Source organism: Atractosteus spatula, chromosome 22 (assembly GCF_055471065.1).
Source record: "Atractosteus spatula isolate fAtrSpa1 chromosome 22, fAtrSpa1.hap1, whole genome shotgun sequence".
Taxonomy (NCBI): domain Eukaryota; kingdom Metazoa; phylum Chordata; class Actinopteri; order Semionotiformes; family Lepisosteidae; genus Atractosteus; species Atractosteus spatula.
This window is the reverse complement of record NC_142727.1, coordinates 1,642,120-1,659,942: the sequence shown is the minus strand read 5'-3', so window position 1 is coordinate 1,659,942 and position 17,823 is coordinate 1,642,120. Positions and strand designations below refer to the sequence as shown.

Below are 17,823 nucleotides of genomic sequence, written 5' to 3'. Positions count from 1 at the left end.
CTCTGCCTGTCTCTCTAGCGCCCCCTGCAGGCGCCGGTCTGCCATGGACTCTGCCCTTGTCCCTTTCCAGGAATCCGGGTCCATAGTTTCCATAGTTTTATTCTGGCATCTTCAGCTGGGAACGAGGATCAGGATCCCATTAATGTGCTGTGAACACATGGTTTTGTTGTTGTGTCTTCCTATTTCTTATCATCCTCTTTAGTATCTCATGTTTTCTCTTTCCTGGAATTGCAAGTATTCGTACTCCTCCAGCCTCCAAGCTGCTTTTTCTCATCGCAATCGCTCGGAAGTCGTATTCTTTCCCTCGGCGGCTCGGCGAATTGCGAGCCTGGCCGCGTCATGGAGGTCGCCTCGGAGAGACGCATCTGCCACACGCACGTTCAAACCCAGCGGCGGAGGCTTCCGAGGACGGCTCGACTCCAGTGCGCCGCCGCGGCGCAATACCGGCCGCGTCCACAAGAGGGCAGCATCGCAACACATTTCCGCCCCCTCCCTCCGAGGTCTGCGGCAGCGCCATCGACAGCCGGATAGGTCTTCTGAAAACACGCACAGGTGCGACAGGAGGCGCACAAGGAGAAGGAGAGGGTGAAGAAATACTCAGTGTTCTCTTATTTAGGCCGTACTGCCCACCACGTCTATTAAAATGCCTTTATATTTAATGCAATTGCTACTGAGAGGTAACCCAGCAGCCCCACTGTGCAGCAGGTCAGGGGCTGAGGAGAGAATTTAATTCTCCAGTTGAATTCAGGGGGAACTTTCCACCAAAGAGTCAACGGGATCTCTAATGAACAAGTAGTCCAGACCTGCGGCTAAACATCTTAGCCAAGGGCAAACCGTGTGCCTGATCGCCATATTGGGGCGCTGGACTGGCAACTGTGTCCCACCGGATAAAGCGCCACCTACTGGTCCACCCACGCCCCTCTCAAGTCACTTTTTATGTCTATCAGTGTCCGACACTGAAATAACATATATGTGTGGTCTGTGGACACTGTTACCAGTCAATACCAGTCAATACCATTCAATACCAGTTAGACAGTAACAGTATTTTGATGCACTCGAATACTTAGACCACAATATCATGGCTTCAGCAGTTTAATCACCTGAAACACTCACTGACCAGAGAGGACAAGCTCAGTGACCACAGCCTGGACAGAGAAACTGGACACAGGCAGACCTGGCTGTCCAGAGAGGACAGGCTCAGTGACCACAGCCTGGACAGAGAAACTGGACACAGGCAGACCTGGCTGTCCAGAGAAGACAGGCTGTGCTCTCCCTGCCAGCAGGGAGAAGCAGAGACAGAGATGCACTTTCTGCTGTGCTGGGAGAAACACACACAGGGATTAGAGAAACATTCTTCCAAACAAATAGCAAACCAAATCTCAGCGTTCCCACACCTGCCAGGATCAGTCCTACTGGGAGAGGAAACTGCCCAGAGCTGCAGCCCAGTGGGTGATCTCCTGTCCCAGCCTGAGCCACAGACCGGGAGCCTCTCAGATGATAATATTGTGTTATTTAAGGAAATGTCCCGCGGAGTCCTTGAGCTGGCAGCGCTGTAATTCGGTGGTCATGCCAGAGCAGCTCTCGGAATTGGAAGGGGCAGAGAGAGGGAGGCTTATGAGCAGTACTGGGTCCAGTGCCCTTCTCTAATTCAGAGCACCTCTCCTCCCACACTCCCCCTCCCCCTCTCCTCGCCTCTCCCCAGCAGAATGCTAATCTGTGCATCACAGCATCTTATCTGTTTAGTATGTCTCAGAGCATCCCTCCTCTCCCTGCCTCTCCTAGTGTGAATGCATAATACATCCCTGACACCCACAGTCTGTGTGTGTGTGTGTGTCTGAGGTGATTCATGGGTGTGCATGTGTGAGTGTCATCTGCCCTCGCATCTCAGAGCTGACTGTGTCCTCTTCCATTCCCCCTCTCCCTCCTCTGCAGCTCCGATAGACAGGCAGACAGGCAGACTGAGAGACAGGCAGACAGGCAGGCAGACAGGCAGATTGACAGGCAGACTGACAGGCAGGCAGGCAGGCAGGCAGACAGGCAGGCAGGCAGACAGGCAGACAGGCAGACAGGCAGACAGACAGGGAGACAGGGAGACTGACAGGGAGACAGGCTGACAGACACAGAGAGATTGATCACAGAGAACGGAGAGAGAGAGTATGTGATCTCCTGTCCCAGCCTGAGGAACAGTGATCCTGTCTCCCAGTAATGCTCAATATGTTAACAGTATATGTAAATATTTTATGATATGTCTTTGTTGTAAATCTCTGTAGAACTTATTTTATTTGTATTTTTTGTTGGGTTTCCTGTTAACTTTATTTTCATTTGCTTCGCCAGCACCGATTGTACCCATCGGCCCTGCTAATAAAGCACCTTGAGCTGAACGGAACTGATAGAGAGATCTGATCACGGAGAGAGAGAGAGAGGCCGAAGAGGAAGGGAGTGGGGAGGAAAGAGGGAGAGGGAGACGAGCCCGGGGGGAGGAGAGGGAGGGAGAGGGAGGGGCTCAAGCAGGCTCACCGAGCGACTGAGGAATACCCTGTAATACAATCTCACAGCCCTGCGATTCCAGATCAATGCGAGGGAGAGAGAGAGAGTGTGTGCGTGTGAGCGCGGGCGTGCGCGCGCGCGTGTGTGTGAGAGAGAGAGAGAGGTGGGGGGAAACAGCTGTACTGCATTGTAAAACAGACGGAGAGAGAGAGGAGAATCCCCTCACTGCTCTAGCACAACCGACCCCCCGGCTCAGAGCCCAGCCACTCCGCTAATAATCCCAATTAGACGAGTAGGGATCCGAAGTGCAATTGAGCCAGCTGCCTGCACCGAGAGATTTAATTGCCTTTTATCATTATCACCATCCCTCTCCCCATCTCTCTCTCTCTCTCACTCTTCCCCTCTTTCTCCCCTCCCTCTCCCTCCCTCGCTCGCTCCCTCCCTCCCTCCCTCTCTCCGTCCTCCGAGCTGGGAGCCGGTTCCTCGCACTGCACCGAGAGGTGGCCGAGCCCCCAGCGCGGACCGGCGACCGGACTGGCTGAGCACGCCGCTACATTAACACCGGGGGAGAGAGAGAGAGGAGGAGGAGAGAGAGAGAGAGAGAGAGAGAGAGAGAGAGGAATCCACACACCCTCTCACATCCACACGCTCTCTCCCGGAGATTCACACACACACACACGGAGACAGGCACGCAGGGAGACGGAGAGAGGGAGAGATGAATGGGAGAGGGACTGGACTGCTGGCTCTCCGAAGGTTGTGCACAGGCCTCCACTGCCACTAAAATGGGATGCATTGGCTCAAGAACGCTGAGTAAGGCTTTTTCCTTTGAACGGGGGGTGGGGGTGGGGGGGGGGGGTGGTAACAGCCAGCACTGGGGAAACGGGGCAGGGGCAGATGCTCATCTTCTGCTGGGGGGGGGGGGGCTTGGAGTATCCTGCCGGTGTAAAAAATTCCCCTCTGATCGCCTGTGCCTGCAGTATTGTGAACGCTCCATGTGGGTGAAGACCTCCGGATAGCAACTTGGTCACCGATTGGCATCTGTGTGTGTGTGTGTCTGTAGGTCCCTGGGGGTGTGTGTCCAGCCCGGCGTGCGTGCGTGTGTGTGTGTGTGTGTGTGTGTGTGTGTTCAGGTATTTCTCAGGCGGGCAAGAGTGTGGCAGTGCGTGGGGACGAGAGAGAGGGAGAGAGAGAGAAAAGACTGCATCACGCAATATGGCCTTGTTGTTTACAGCGATGCAGTGATAGAGGGAGGGAGAGAGGCAGGCGCGGGGGTGTGGGTTGTGACAGAGCCAAAGCTGCGCCTGGAGGAGGCTGCGATACGCTGCAGACAGCAGATGGGCACAGGGAGGACGAGTGGGGGGACAGCACCCCAAAGAGAGTGCTGCCCAGCAGCCAGAGCCCTGGCACCGGGGGCAGAGCGGGGGCAGAGACGGCGCGATTCTGCCCCCGGCGCGTCACTCTGCGTTTTGTTATTACTCTCCAGATCGCCAGAGAGAGGGATTGTGTTTCCGAGACTTACCGTAAATAAATATTACGCTCATCAATTATTCAGTGCTATTACTTACGCACAGGAATCCGGGGTGAGGCCGGGTGTGGGTTTGAGAGAGAGAGAGTGGGCTGGAGGTACACAGCTGCCAACATCTGGCCTGCTTGACAGGTGGTGATGGGCCGATACACAGCTGCCAACATCTGCCTTCTGCACTTCTGGAGCAATATAGGGACACACAGCTGTAAACATCTGTACTGGCAGAGAGAGGGTGTACTGTAGACACACAGCTGTTAACATCTGTACTGACAGAGAGGGTGTACTGTAGATACTCACACAGCTGTTAACATCTGTACTGGCAGAGAGAGGGTGTACTGTAGATACTCACACAGCTGTGACATCTGTACTGGCAGAGAGAGGGTGTACTGTAGATACTCACACAGCTGTGACATCTGTACTGGCAGAGAGCTGGTGTACTGTAGATACACAACTGTTAACATCTGCACTGAAAGAAAGATGGTGTACTGCAGATACACAGCTGGAACATCTACAGTGGCAGAGAGCTGGTGTACTGTAGATAAACAACTGGAACATCTGTTTTGGCAGAGAGTTGGTGTACTGTTGATACACAGCTGGAACATCTGTTTTGGCAGAGAGTTGGTGTACTGTAGACACACAGCTGGAACATCTGTTTTGGCAGAGCGTTGGTGTACTGTAGATACTCACACAGCTGGAACATCTATAGTGGCACAGAGACTGTAGATAAGTTTATTCTTTAAAAGGTCTTCATTAATTTGTGAGATTATGGAGTTTTGCAGGAAAATGTAAAGAAGTACCCAACTTTTATTTAAAAATAAATGTTATCTTAGCTGTAAAATATGATTAAACTCAACAACTGTCAATGCTAGTAAATCAGTGAATATTCTTACTTACAATACCGTCTATCTAATCGTGTAGTGTCTATTACTAAGGAATTCTTTATAGTTGCTTCTGATCATTTTTACACACAAGTCTGACCGATACACTAACTGTCTCACTGTCTAATACACTTAACTAACTTTTTCACTGACTGTCACACTATCTGACTGACTGATACAATCCACTGTCTCACTGACAGATACGCTGTCTCAAAAACTCACTGATACTGTGTCTCTCTGACTGACTGTTACACTGACTACTTCACTAACAGTCTCCCTGACTGACTGACCCTCTATCTCACTGACTCACTGAGACACTGTCTCTCTGAGTGGCTGATAAACTGACTGTCTCACTGACTAACCGACTGACTCACCAGCTCTCTCGCTGACTGCCTCAGCTCACTGATACACTCACTGACTAACTGATACACTGAGAGTCAGCCTCACCCACCTACTGTCTCACTGCTGGACACACTGAGTGTCCGACACCGTCTTGCACCACGACTGACCCACTGGTACAGGACACAGGCACTGTGAGTGACCGAGTCACAGACCGATACAGTGACCGACCGCTCGGCGCACTCACTGACGGACATACTGATCGGCTGGTACGACGACTCACTGGTTGACCGAGAAACGGAGTGACTGGCACACTGACAAATTTGCAGGCTGACTGAGAGACATACTGAGGGACACTCCAAGCTACAGGCAGACACACAGACGGATGCAGACTGTGAGTCTGATTGCCTAACTGACAGCACACTGACTGACTGGAAGACTGACTTACTAAGACACTGAAAGACATCTCTGCTGACAGATGCGCTAACTAACCGGAATACCGACTCCGACGAACACGTCGTTTGACACCCTTCGATGGAGGGTGAGGGTGAGGGCGGAGAGAAACGGGAGAGGCCGGGGGGAAGCTTCACACTGCGACACCCAGTGCTTTCTTCTGGGCGGCAGATGGTGTCTCACTCAACGCCTTCCCCACCTCCGCACAACGGGCCATGGCGCAGTCAGTCGGCACAGTCTGTACCTCACGCGGTGACAGCTCTAGCTGGTTGGCTCCGGAAGAAACTAAAAAAATATTGAAAAACACTTTATTCTCTCTGGTATGCCTGCAAGAGCTACTCAGTGGGCTTAAACAGTTCTCTGCCTTACTTCTATTGACTTCTTTTACACTTCTTGAACTGTCAATCAGTTAATCAATCAATCAAAGTTTATTTATCGAATGCACAACAATACAGCGTGCAGCAGTAGTTGCGGGCAGTGAAATGTCTTTTCTGCGAGCTCACCAGGGGGGTAAAAATCACAAAATTAAAGTTACAAAATAAGGTTACATAATAATAATAGATAATAGTGCAATAGAAATGGAATAAAATAAACTCAGACAAAACTCCTGTGATGTGTCCAGGGTGTATGCAATATATTATGTCCAAGTAGTGCAGTTATGCTGAATACAGTGAAAACAGTGTGTCCATGGAGCCAGTACAGGTGATTTGCTGAAGGAGCTACAGGTGGGCTGTTTAGCAGTCTTATTGCCTGGGGGTAGAAGCTGTTCTGTAGTCTGTTGGTCTTTGACCGAATGCTTCAGTACCGTTTACCGAACGGTAGGAGGGAAAGCAGTTTGTGACTGGGATGACTGGGGTCTTTGAGAATGGACCTGGCCTTCCTAGGACATCCAGCTGAGTAGATACTCTGGATGTTTGATAGCTCACAGCTGGTAATGAGCTGTGCTGACTCCCCCCACCCTCTGCAGTACTTTGCAATCCTGGGCGGAGCAGTTCCCATACCAGGCAGTGAGGCAGCTACCGTAAGAGGTCAGTAGGGCGTTTTTATGGGGGTTACAGGGGAAAATTTGACCACGCACAAATTTGGCTTTAGGTGCTTCTCAAAATGCCTAACCCCTGCAGAAGTTCCGAGTCCACCGTCCGAGTATCACTGCTCTATGGTATTCGTGTAGCAGAAATATGGAATAGCCCCAGATCAAAACGTATTTAACAAATGAATAGTAAACAAATTCCGACTTGCATCGCTACTACAATTACTCATACTAATTCTACTGAACCTAATACCTACTCCTGCCAATACTACTCTCAGTCCTAATAGTCACATTAATCATGTCCCAACCATGCAGTCTAGTTACTGTGTTTCCCTAAGACTGGGGTAGGAGGCTACTTACTGGATATCCGGCAATTTCTTCCAGCTTTTCCTCATGTTTTTCCTACTGCACTGTACAGCATGGATCGGTCTGCACTCCGGTCTACCCAGACCTCGCTCTGTGATCGCCCCCGAGCTACGTGATCCACTCGGATCGTCTCGCTCCTCGATCCCAGAGCCCCGTCCAACAGTCTGGGAATCACAGGATCCTGCAGACTCGGCTCCAACCACACAGCCTAGTCTGGTTCCACCGCAGTCCGAGATGGGTACCAGCTAGCTAAGTGCTGGGCTCCCTTCAGGGGGTGTCTCAGTGCCCCGTGCTTCGCCACGTCACCAGGAGGGGAGCCCGTTTTTAATTCCCTGCATCCTCCCACGCTCTCCATGTTCTTGGCTGCCCACTTCCCGCTGGGAAAGTTGCCCCACCAGTCCGAATGACCCATGTATCCCACTCCCTACACCACGTGACCCAGTCCCATTCCCGGGAGCCCACCCCACACGCCCGGGACTGCAGAGATCCAGCCCCTCGTGCCTGTCCACGTATGATATACCCATCAGACAACTCTCTACAGGGCAGCGATGTCCAGCTCTTCCTTAATCGGCTGTCGTTTTTGCCAACTTGCGCTCCAGAATAGTGGGAAACATCCCTCATGGGGCCTAACGGCCACTTTGTGGCCGAAGGTTTCGAATAAGGAGAATCCCATTCCAGACGGGGGTGCTGATCTCGACTTTCTGAGAGACGACTGGACCCTGCTTCCCCCAGATCTGATCCCCTTTCAGAAGAGCGTCCGTCTTTCTCTCACTGGGGTGGGTGGAATTTGCATGCTTTATCCCCACTTCTGGAGCCACACTGGCAGGGATGACCGATCCCTCTCAGTCGTGCGCATGTCTGGGCCCTGCGACTGGATGCATCCAGGATATTTTCCCATTGAGGCGGGCTCTGGGAACGCTGTGTCCCCTGCCAGGAATAGGCAGATCTCGGGAATGGGAGTCGCATCTGACATTTTTGCCCTCCGTGTCAGTCCGATCCCATTGGCACGGCCGATGAGGTCCCGTTCTGCTCGAGCTCAGCACAACGGAACCGCGCTGGGAACGCGCTCGTTAATACTTCCAACCCGGAACAAAAAATAACCGGACCGCAGGAAAAAACTGACACCTGACCACAGGGCGGACGCAAGATCAGACAGCGAAATAATCGGCATTCTTGGAATTAGGAAAGACAAAGCTGTGGTTCCAACTGGAATGAAAGAAAGCACCATCCGTGCCATTCTGTCTCCTCCTTTCCTGCTCCCTCCCCCTCTCCCGGTCCTTGTCCCTCCCTCCTCCCTCTCTCTCCGCGATTCTGTACGGACTGCCCTCAAAGTCTGGCAGGTTGACACCGCAGAAGCAGTAAATATGAGAATTAGTCACAGCTGTCCTTGCAGAACGAGGGAGGGGGTATTTCCTGCAGACGCCTGTCTCTCCTCTGTCGCTCTGTTCACCGGTCTAGCAGTAGGTGCATCGATCTGTCTGTTTGGCCACCCGTCGGTCTGTCCATCCACGGCTGTCGGTGTCTGTGTGTTGGCGAGGGACGGGGGTGGGGGGGGAGGAGGAGACGCAGAGGGAGGGGGGGATGTCACCCATGACTCAGAAAGAGAGAGGGGGAGAGGAGGGGAATTTCTCCAAAGCGAAGACAAAGGAGGTGACACCCCCCCGAGAACGGGTAATGGCGGTAGTGTCGTTAACCCTTCTGCAGTGATTGATTCGACTGATCACGCACAACAGCACAGCTGGTACGGAGGGGAGAGACGGGTCGTCAGGCACGCGCGCACGCAGAGGGGATCGTTCGGATGCCCGGTGTGCGAGGCGAGGAAATCAATCGGAACTGAAGCCGATGTCTCACTCCTGTCTTCTGGGCAATTACCGCGCTGAGGGGAGAGAGGGGAGAGAGGGGACAGAGTACAGATCTGTTTGTGTAAAGCCAGACAGCACTAGATTTCTGTACCTCAGCCTATTAGGATCAGTAACCTATTCCGTATCTACAGTTAGGTCTGCACCTAGAGAGAAGGTCTCCTCTGTAGATACAGTAAAGTGTCCACTTCCAGACTGTATCTACAGAGCCTGATCCACACTGTACTGTATCTACAGAGCAGGTCCACACTGTACTGTATCTACAGAGCCGGTCTACACTGTACTGTATCTACAGAGCAGGTCCACACTGTACTGTATCTACAGAGCAGATCTACACTGTACTGTATCTACAGAGCCTGATCCACACTGTACTGTATCTACAGAACAGGTCCACACTGTACTGTATCTACAGAGCCTGATCCACACTGTACTGTATCTACAGAGCAGGTCTACACTGTACTGTATTTACAGAGTCTGGCCTACACTATGAGGTGCCTTACAATGTATTAATCGGTCAGTCAGTGTTTGAGTCAGTCAGTCAGTCAGACAGTTCTTGTCAGTTATGAGTGATCAGAGTTTGCGATTTAAATAACTATCCCAAAGGGCAACCGCCGCGGCCTCAGCTCTGAACGAGAACTAGGTTACCCTAATTAGACAATTTCAGATTATTTTTCTGTTCCAGTGGTTACTAAACCACTGGAGCACAAATGGTAATTGATCCTGTGTCAGGAGTCCTGGGTGTGTTTAAAGCTGAGAGCGCAGAGGGACTCTCCATAATTAAGACCTGCTGTAATTAAAGAATATATAATACAGAATTAGCAGAGAGTGTACGGGAATGAAGAGCCAGACCTAACTCTCACTGGCCTGTCTGTCTCTCTCCATCCTCCTCCCTCCTTCTCTGTGAAAGTTCTCTGTGAACTACCGAAGCACCTTTCGAGATAAGTGTGAAACGTTCCACAACTAGGAAGCGCACCGCGAACCCAGAACAGGAGTCACTCCTCTACGCAAAGGACAGCGGGAGCAGGGAACGGGAGATCCAGTCCGGCTGTCAAAGCCGAGACGCTGGCTTAACTAACGTACAGCGTCCAAAACCCGCCTGCGCTCGGTGCCCATGGACACGGCCGGGTCATTGGCTGGAGCAGCTCAGGGTTCCAGCAGCACTGTCTCTCCTGGGGCTCGCACCCATCAAGTCCAGACCCCCCATGGAGACGACTCTATGCTGCCACCTTGTGGCGTCTTTAAAGAAACAGCTGTAGGAGAGCCTGGGCTTGATTGGCGCCTATCACTCCGAATACGCTCCACGCCACGGCACCACGGGCGAAACTCTTCCCCCGCCTCACAGGGGAAAGCAGATCCCGGTGCAGACCCACGTTTTTCAGGTCCCCTGCCACCACCTTGCTCTCCGGGGATCATGGGAAGGGTCGACGATATCCCATGATGCCCCAGTGGCAGCTCTCCCAGAGGACCGGGTGTCTGTGTGTGTGTGCGTGTGTGTGTGTGCGTGGGCTGCACTCTTATCAGTTTTGACCTCCTTCTGTTACATTTAGACCCCTCGTGGTGTGAGAGGGCAACTTCTGAGCCCCCCGCGTTTCGTCACAGGGCCCCCCGAAGGGCTTGGGGTGGGCTGGGCCGGCGCTCAGTACGACTCCCCGCTGTCTGACCGGCGTGGCTGGGTTGGCTCACAGGGGAGGACAGTGCGTCAGTCTCACCTCTCCTCCCCTCTCTGTTTCAGCGGCAGAGGCAGTGCCTGTAGGACGGAAGGATGGCGAGCAGGTAGGGGAGGGAGTCCGCTTCCCCGTCACACAAACTTGGCAACGAAACAACCGGCGCGAAACAGATCGGTTTGAGCACTCACTTGACAACTGACAGCACCTGGCTCAATTAGGAAACTGACCCCATGTCGGCTCCTGAGTAGGACTGCCCTTCCATTGCAGTCAACTGGGATACAGAGCCAAAATGGCTACCCATGGGGCCCTAGTTTCCATAGCCGTCTCCTATTGTTTGGTTTCTGAATCCACCTTTGTGCAAGGACATCAGATAGGAAGCGCTAATTAACGAAAGAGATCTCAAAAAGTGTCTCATGTTGTAAAATGCTTTGCAAAGTGATCCCTGCCTTTTAACCTTTCTGCCTCTTTTCTCTCTTTCTCAGCAAGGACGTACAGAGTTCTCCTGGGATGGGATGAATGTAAGTAGTCGTCTTTCTGCCCCACTGACATGTACGTGCTGGCGGGGGGGGGGGCTTTTGTCACCCCGTGCGGTCAGCCTGGGGCGAGCCCGCCGGGGGACACAACACTCGGCACCAAAGCGAGCAGCAGCACCATACTGTATACAGTAGAGCCTGGGGCCTTGAGCCCTTGAGCGCCTCGCCACGCAGGGCCCTACTGGGATGCCAAGGCAGCTCCTCAACAACCGGGAGGGGGTTGGGTGAGAGGAAAAGCGTTGGGGGGGGGGGCTCGCTTTTCACACCGTGCCTGTCTGCCTGCCAGCGCCGCCCGTCTGTCTCTCCCCGGCCTGCATCCCTGCAGCTCTCTCGCCGGTCAAGGTGTCCGCACTAACTAACCCTCTCTTTCCCTCCCTCTCTTCTGCCAGCTGTCTATGGAGGATACCACCTCTATCCTCCCGCGGCTCAAGCGCAACTCCAACACGTATGGCATTGGGGCGCTGGCTAAATCCTCGCTGTCAGGTGTGTCAGGTGTGTGTTTGTGTTGGTGTTTTCGTGCACCGCTGGAGTTGGGACCTCCCCGCCCGTTTCCTCGTCTCCGGGCCGTTTCATTGCTGTCGCGGCCCCTGTGCGTCTCTGTCTGCCTCCGTGCGTGCCCCGCGTGGGAGTCTGTGTTCGTGTCGGTGTCTGGGAAGGAAGTCGCATCGTCCTGAGTTCTTCCGGATGTGTCAAGAGCGACCGCTGTTCTAATGCATTTTGGGAACTGTAGTCCATGGTTGTACCTTCCTTTCTGTTTTTTGCTACCTCTGACAAACCTGGGAGAAGAAAAACTACATTGCCCACAGTGCACCTGCGTTAAACAACGGCACTTCCTGGTTGAAGTGTTCATGGGTAGCGTAGTCTCGAAGCAGTGTCAACAGCACTGTGGAGCCTGCCACTCCCGCAGGTACGTCCTATATTGACCCACCTCCCTCCGCCTGTCCCCCTTCCTCTCGCCGCAGGCGTGTCTCGCACGATGAAAGACCACGTGACCAAGCCCACGGCCATGGCCCAGGGCCGGGTGGCTCACATGATCGAGTGGCAGAGCTGGGGCAAACCATCCGCCGGGCCAGCGGGGGTGAGCCGGACCAACCTGCACAGGGAGAGGGAGAGGCGGCTGGAGAACGACGCCTACTCGGACCTGAGCGACGGGGAGAAGGAGGCGAGATTCGCGGCCGGTGAGGGAGGGAGAGGGGCAGAGCCCAGCACAGGGGAGAGACAGCAGGGAGGGACAAGAGAGACACACTCTGGGCCCGAGGTGACGAATGGGGACACTGGTGACGGGTGGGGAAAGGCAAGCATGTCAGCATCAAGCGAGGATATATACAGTATCGAGCAGACAAACTGCAGCGTGTCCATCGAGGAAGGCTATGCTAAAATTGTATGATGCGCTAGTAAGAACGAGTCATTGGAGAATTATGACAGTATTTTGTACAATTGTGATCACGTCATCACAGAAAGTAATATTGCTGCTCTGGAATCTGTCTGAAGGGAGTGTCCCACACTGACAGACTGGAGGAACTCAGTCTCTTTAGTCTGAAGAGAGAGTCCCACACTGACAGACTGGAGGAACTCAGTCTCTTTAGTCTGAAGGGAGAGTCCCACATTGACAGGCTGGAGGCACTGAGTCTCTTTAGTCTGAAGGGAGAGTCACACACTGACAAACTGGAGAAACTCAGTCTCTTTAGTCTGAAGGGAGAGTCCCACACTGACAGGCTGGAGGCACTGAGTCTCTTTAGTCCGAAGGGAGTGTCCCACACTGACAGGCTGAAGGAACTGAGTCTCTTTAGTCTGAAGGGAGTGTCCCACACTGACAGGCTGGAGGAGCTGAGTCTCTTTAATCTTGAACAGCGCAGCCTATGAACAGACCTGACCCAAGTATTCATAATCCTCACAGGCACTGACAAAGCCATCCCAATGGACCTCTTCAGAATCAGCAGTGAAACATGAGCCAGAACACAAGTGGGAACCACAGGGAAGTGCAATTAGCCTCAATTAGCTACCAGCTAAATGAGCTAAATGAGCTGAATCGCCTCCTATGGATTGTGCCCTCTCTTATATGTCTCTGTAACCTCTCTTATGTGTTAACAGCAGATGGCAGCACTATAAATTAAAAGGGTTCGTTGCCTTTACACATTTCAACACCAGCAGTAATAAAAGGGTAAGCAGGCTGTTATACTAAATGAAGGATGAACCCTACATACTATATATCATCAGCAGAGTGCAGGCTTCTTTCTTAAAGGATAAGACACACTAACACTACTGCAGCACCAAGCCAGCAGCACTGTTAACTGAAGAGCTGCGGTAACACTATTCCAACACCAGTTTGGGCTGCCCGGCTTACAGACAGACGAGGTGCAGTTACAGTATTTCACCAGCAGATGGCAGCATTTCCAGCTGCCTTGCAGTTTCATTGCAGGAGCTGAAATTCCCCGCCGCGCTCTTTCTCACCTACTCTCTCGGCGCGGCGGCGGCCCCCCGATCGCCTCGTATTTACCCCTCCCCTCTCTCTTCCTCAGTCTGCCTCCTCTGTGTCTCTCAGGACAGCCGCCGGGTGTGTGTGTGAGTGTGTGTTGGGAGTGGGGGAGGGGTGTGTATAGTCAATTGAAGGTCCCCTGTGTCTCTCTCAGGGGTGATGCAGCAGTTCGCCATCTCTGAGGCAACCCTCCTGGCCTGGTCCTCCATGGACGGAGAAAGCCTGAGTGCTGGATCCAATCAGGGCAGCGTGGCCCATCTGAGCGAGGTCAACCAGGAGAGCGTCACCAGTCGAGGTCAGTGGCGGCATCAGGAGACGGGCTCCCAGGCCCAGTCAGCCTCGGCCCGTATGTTTAGCGGGTGAGATGGTGGAGCCGTCAGGCCTGTCACTGGAGTACAGCAGACAGGGTACGGAGAGGTTACCACTTTTTAGGATTTTCATCATAAAAACGTGGTGAACCACACTTGGAGCTTATGGGTGAGGCCATGCCAGCTGTCGTCTTAGATTTTTAGGAATACAATTCCATCGTCAGGTGCCTGATCGTGAGTCTGCACTATCCACTCTGTGTTTGGAGTGTCTCTAGGATCTGTATTAATCTTTGTGTGTGAGGAGTGTCTCTAGGGTCTATATTAGGGTCTGTATTAATCTCTGTGTGTGAGGAGTGTCTCTAGGGTCTATATTAGGGTCTGTATTAATCTCTGTGTGTGAGGAGTGTCTCTAGGGTCTATATTAGGGTCTGTATTAATCTCTCTGTGTTGGTGTATATTACGGTCTATAATGATTCCCTCCACCCCCTACCCCACAGATCAGATCCTTCATCATTCCTCAGCGGATGTATGGCCCCACACCTACGTCTCCCAGGGTCTCTACTGCCTCAGCTCCTCGGACGCCTGGGAGCCCATGAGCAACGAGCCTTCAGGTGTGGCCTCCCCTGCTGCAGGCTCCTACGTGGTGGCAGGAGGGCCGTCCTCCCAGGGCTACGAGGAGAACTCTGTCTACTTCCAGCAGCAGCAGCAGCAGCAGCAGAACCCGCAGCTCAACCAACAGCACCCACTGCACCACTTGCAACAGATCCAGCACTACCAGCAGCAGCAGTTACTGCAGTACCAGCAACAGCAGGTAGAAATGAAAAGAACTAGCAGCTATGCCAACAGCTTTGCAGTCTGGGAATTGTAATTTTTCCTACTCCTCCAGCTATCAATCTGTCTGAATTACTCAAACACAACTGTAGGGATCGTACAAATGTGCATGGTTTTCTTACCGTGGCTGTGTCCCCTCTGTGTTGAAGATGGACAGGCTCAGCCAAACCCACTCTCTTCAGGCCACGCCCAACAGCACCATACACAGTCAGCAGGCGCCCCCTGTGCACACGCCATTGGTGGACCTCTGGGGGGCGAGGCAGACTGAGTCCTATCCGATGGAGGTGGGCGGCTACGTGGGCATGTCCGTCGGGGAAGGGGGCGTGGCCGTTTGCGAGGAGCCTTCGGTGGAGAGTGCGCCCCTGCTGGAGAAAGAGGCATCGCAGGTGAGCCAATCAGAGGGGACCCCTCGTGGCAGATCCCCCGCGTCGGAGCCCGACTTCCTCAACTGAGCCTTGTGTTTCCTGACCTTCAGACCACAGGTGATCTAGGGCGACCTTGAGAAATAACTGGAGACCCCTGACTTATACTGCCACACCAAAGAAAAGCCAGCCCCCACTAGTCTATTGGATTTATCGAGCGTCTGATAATCCGAGCAAATGTGCAGAACCATGGTAAGTGCTCAGCATGGAGTGGTCGTCGGGGCAGGACGAATCCGAAACGAAGCGAAATTAGGTCTCTACGTGGGGTGGGGGGGCTTGTGGCGGGAGGAGCAGCTCAGCGATCCAGGTGGACTTCAGAGTAGAGTCGCTGGTCCCGCTGATCAAGAGGAGCCAGAGGAGATGCTCCAGGCATCTGGGGAGGATGGAGGTGTACCAGGAACGACCTGCCGGAGGGGGCCCAGCGGCAGATCCCGGACACGCTGGAGGGATGATACCTCTCAGCTGGCCTGGACAGGAGCCTGGGAAAGCCCCCAGGAGGAGCTGGAGGCTGGTTGGGCTCTGTTGACCCTCGCGACCCTCACCAGTGTTAGAGAATCCCGTGGGAGGAGAGAACAGCCGCTCAGACCCGATTCCCATTTCCCCCAGGCCGGCCAGGAAGTCCCGTCGCGCACGGGGGTTGACTCCCGGCAGGTCTGGGACCGAGAGGGCCGGGCCGGACCGCGGTCTCATTCCGGGTAAATGTCCTTCCTGTCTCCGCAGGATGAGGAGGATCCCGAGCAGCCGAGGGAGGCGGAGACCAGCACCCCGCCGCGGGAGGACGCCGGCGCGGTCACGGGGGGCAGCAGCCCGGGAACAGCCCCCGGGGGGGAGCCAGCGGCAGACAGGAAGTGCTCGGAGGTGACTTCCTCTGTGGCCCCCTCGCTGGAGGAGGGGGAGGATGGAGAGGCTGCCGAACTCTCCACTGCCATCACGGCCACCACCAACTGAGAGACGGGTGAGCGAGCGAGGCAGGGAGAGCGCTGGGAGCTGAGAGGGAGTCGACACCGACACAGCCGCATGAGAGAGGGGAGGTCATGAGGAATCCCTCGGGAATAAAGACACGGGGCAGGAAATGCATTCAAATAGTCATTATGCTGACTGAGATACTGGTCAAGTGAGCCTTTGACAGATCAGGACACTGTCTATCACACTGACTGACAGGCTGAGTGACTGCCACACTGACACGCCGACATACTGACCTGTCAGTCAGTCAAGTGTGTCAGCACGTCAGGGTGTCAGGGTGTCAATCAGTCAGCGTGTCAGTGCGTCAGTGTGTCAGTGTGTCAGCCTGTCAGTCAGTCAGCGTGTCAGCGCGTCAGTGTGGTTGATTAGCCGGTTGGCTGACACACTCACACTGATGGCTCGCCTCTCCCCAGGTGACTCCAGACCCAGCGCCTGAGCCGAGGGGTGGACAGAAGGTCACAGGAGCGGGTGGAGCGAGGGCGCAGAGGAAGAGGAGGGCGGATTGCCGGAGCAGACGAGCGCAGCAGTCCTGCGCGGAGGACTCCACCCACACGCGGGGGACATGAACACTGGGGCGCAGAGGGACACGGAGAAGGGACGACACAGCGAGCGCATGCCTTTTAAACAACACTGCGGGCCGGGAACAGGACCCGTCGCAAGACCATTTAAAAACAAAGCGAAACAAATTCTATCTGTATGTATATATGCGAAAAAAGATGTTCTACAGATCTAAAAACAATGAGATTGTGCAAACAGAAGGGATCCTACTGCGAAAACCACTCTCTCGCCGATCTCCCGTTTCACTGATCAACGCGTTTGATTTCTTTAATTCAGGGAACGATCGATAGAGATTTTCTCGGCGGCTTTTTGCAGCCTTTTACCACCCGTGCAATGGATTTTTTTTTTTTTTTAGAAAAAAACTTTCTAAAAGGACTTCCAAAACTCTCTTCCTCCATTCCGTGGCTTTTTAAAGAATCCGGTCCCGGATCGATCGGCACCGGTGATCTCCGACAGTGACCGTCGGCAAACTGGGCAGCAGACGTTTTCGCAAACCACCTTCTGTTAACGTGTTGGGTTTTTTTTTTTAAAGAAAACCTAATTGCTATTTCACTTGTCAAATACGTTTTGTAAACGCAGTTGTTCGACAGCGCCTCCCGGTGGACGGCGAGGGTAGTGGCGAGGATCACTAGGCTTGTGCGTTGGCCCTTGAACGCGCTTGTGGTCTTTTAATCATTCTGGTGCAGCTCTTATATAAGAAAAAAGGTTCAGATCAGCTGCAGGTTTTTTGCTCAGTGCCACGATTTTAGATTTATCTGCAGCCCCACAGCGGGTGTGGCAACTTTCCATTAATAACACTGCCAGCTGCATAAACTCACTGCGATCGATGTCGCCAAAGTCCGGGAAGCGATCTACATATTCCCCCTCAGCGGAGCTGCAGTTCCCAGCCTTACACAGCCGGTTTTATGGACACGCCAGTCAAACTTCTCCCATTTTTCCCCAACAACGCCGTCTTTGACGTGTGGAGCCTGACCCCGAACTCGCCCTGGATCTCAGCTTGTCTGCGTGGGGAGGGTGTCAATGCAAAGGTCAAAGGTCAGGCCCCATCTCACGCCCCCCCTCGCGCCCTTTCGGAAAGTCGAGCGCGTGACCGCTGCGTATTGTGCAAAACACCACTACAGTCACAAG

General features: G+C 53.6%; 1 protein-coding gene across 1 annotated transcript; it reads left to right on the top strand.

Moving 5' to 3' along the window:
- The first annotated feature begins 3,160 nt into the window (after positions 1-3,160).
- fam131bb (family with sequence similarity 131 member Bb) lies at positions 3,161-16,807 on the top strand. Its single transcript, XM_088939500.1, has 10 exons — positions 3,161-3,297; positions 10,670-10,710; positions 11,087-11,122; positions 11,527-11,629; positions 12,100-12,315; positions 13,768-13,908; positions 14,419-14,732; positions 14,902-15,138; positions 15,895-16,129; positions 16,551-16,807. Exons 1-9 carry the CDS (start codon positions 3,207-3,209, stop codon positions 16,120-16,122), a joined length of 1,407 nt encoding a protein of 468 aa, XP_088795626.1. The 5' UTR covers positions 3,161-3,206; the 3' UTR covers positions 16,123-16,129; positions 16,551-16,807.
- The last annotated feature ends 1,016 nt before the right edge of the window (positions 16,808-17,823 follow it).

Excerpts from the sequence above, each read along its gene's own strand:
- fam131bb (XM_088939500.1), top strand. The coding sequence starts at position 3,207 with ATGGGAGAGGGACTGGACTGCTGGCTCTCCGAAGGTTGTGCACAGGCC. Across the intron at positions 3,298-10,669 it reads CATTGGCTCAAGAACGCTGA|CGGCAGAGGCAGTGCCTGTA; the intron begins GTAAGGCTTTTT and ends TCTCTGTTTCAG. Across the intron at positions 15,139-15,894 it reads TGGAGAAAGAGGCATCGCAG|GATGAGGAGGATCCCGAGCA; the intron begins GTGAGCCAATCA and ends CTGTCTCCGCAG.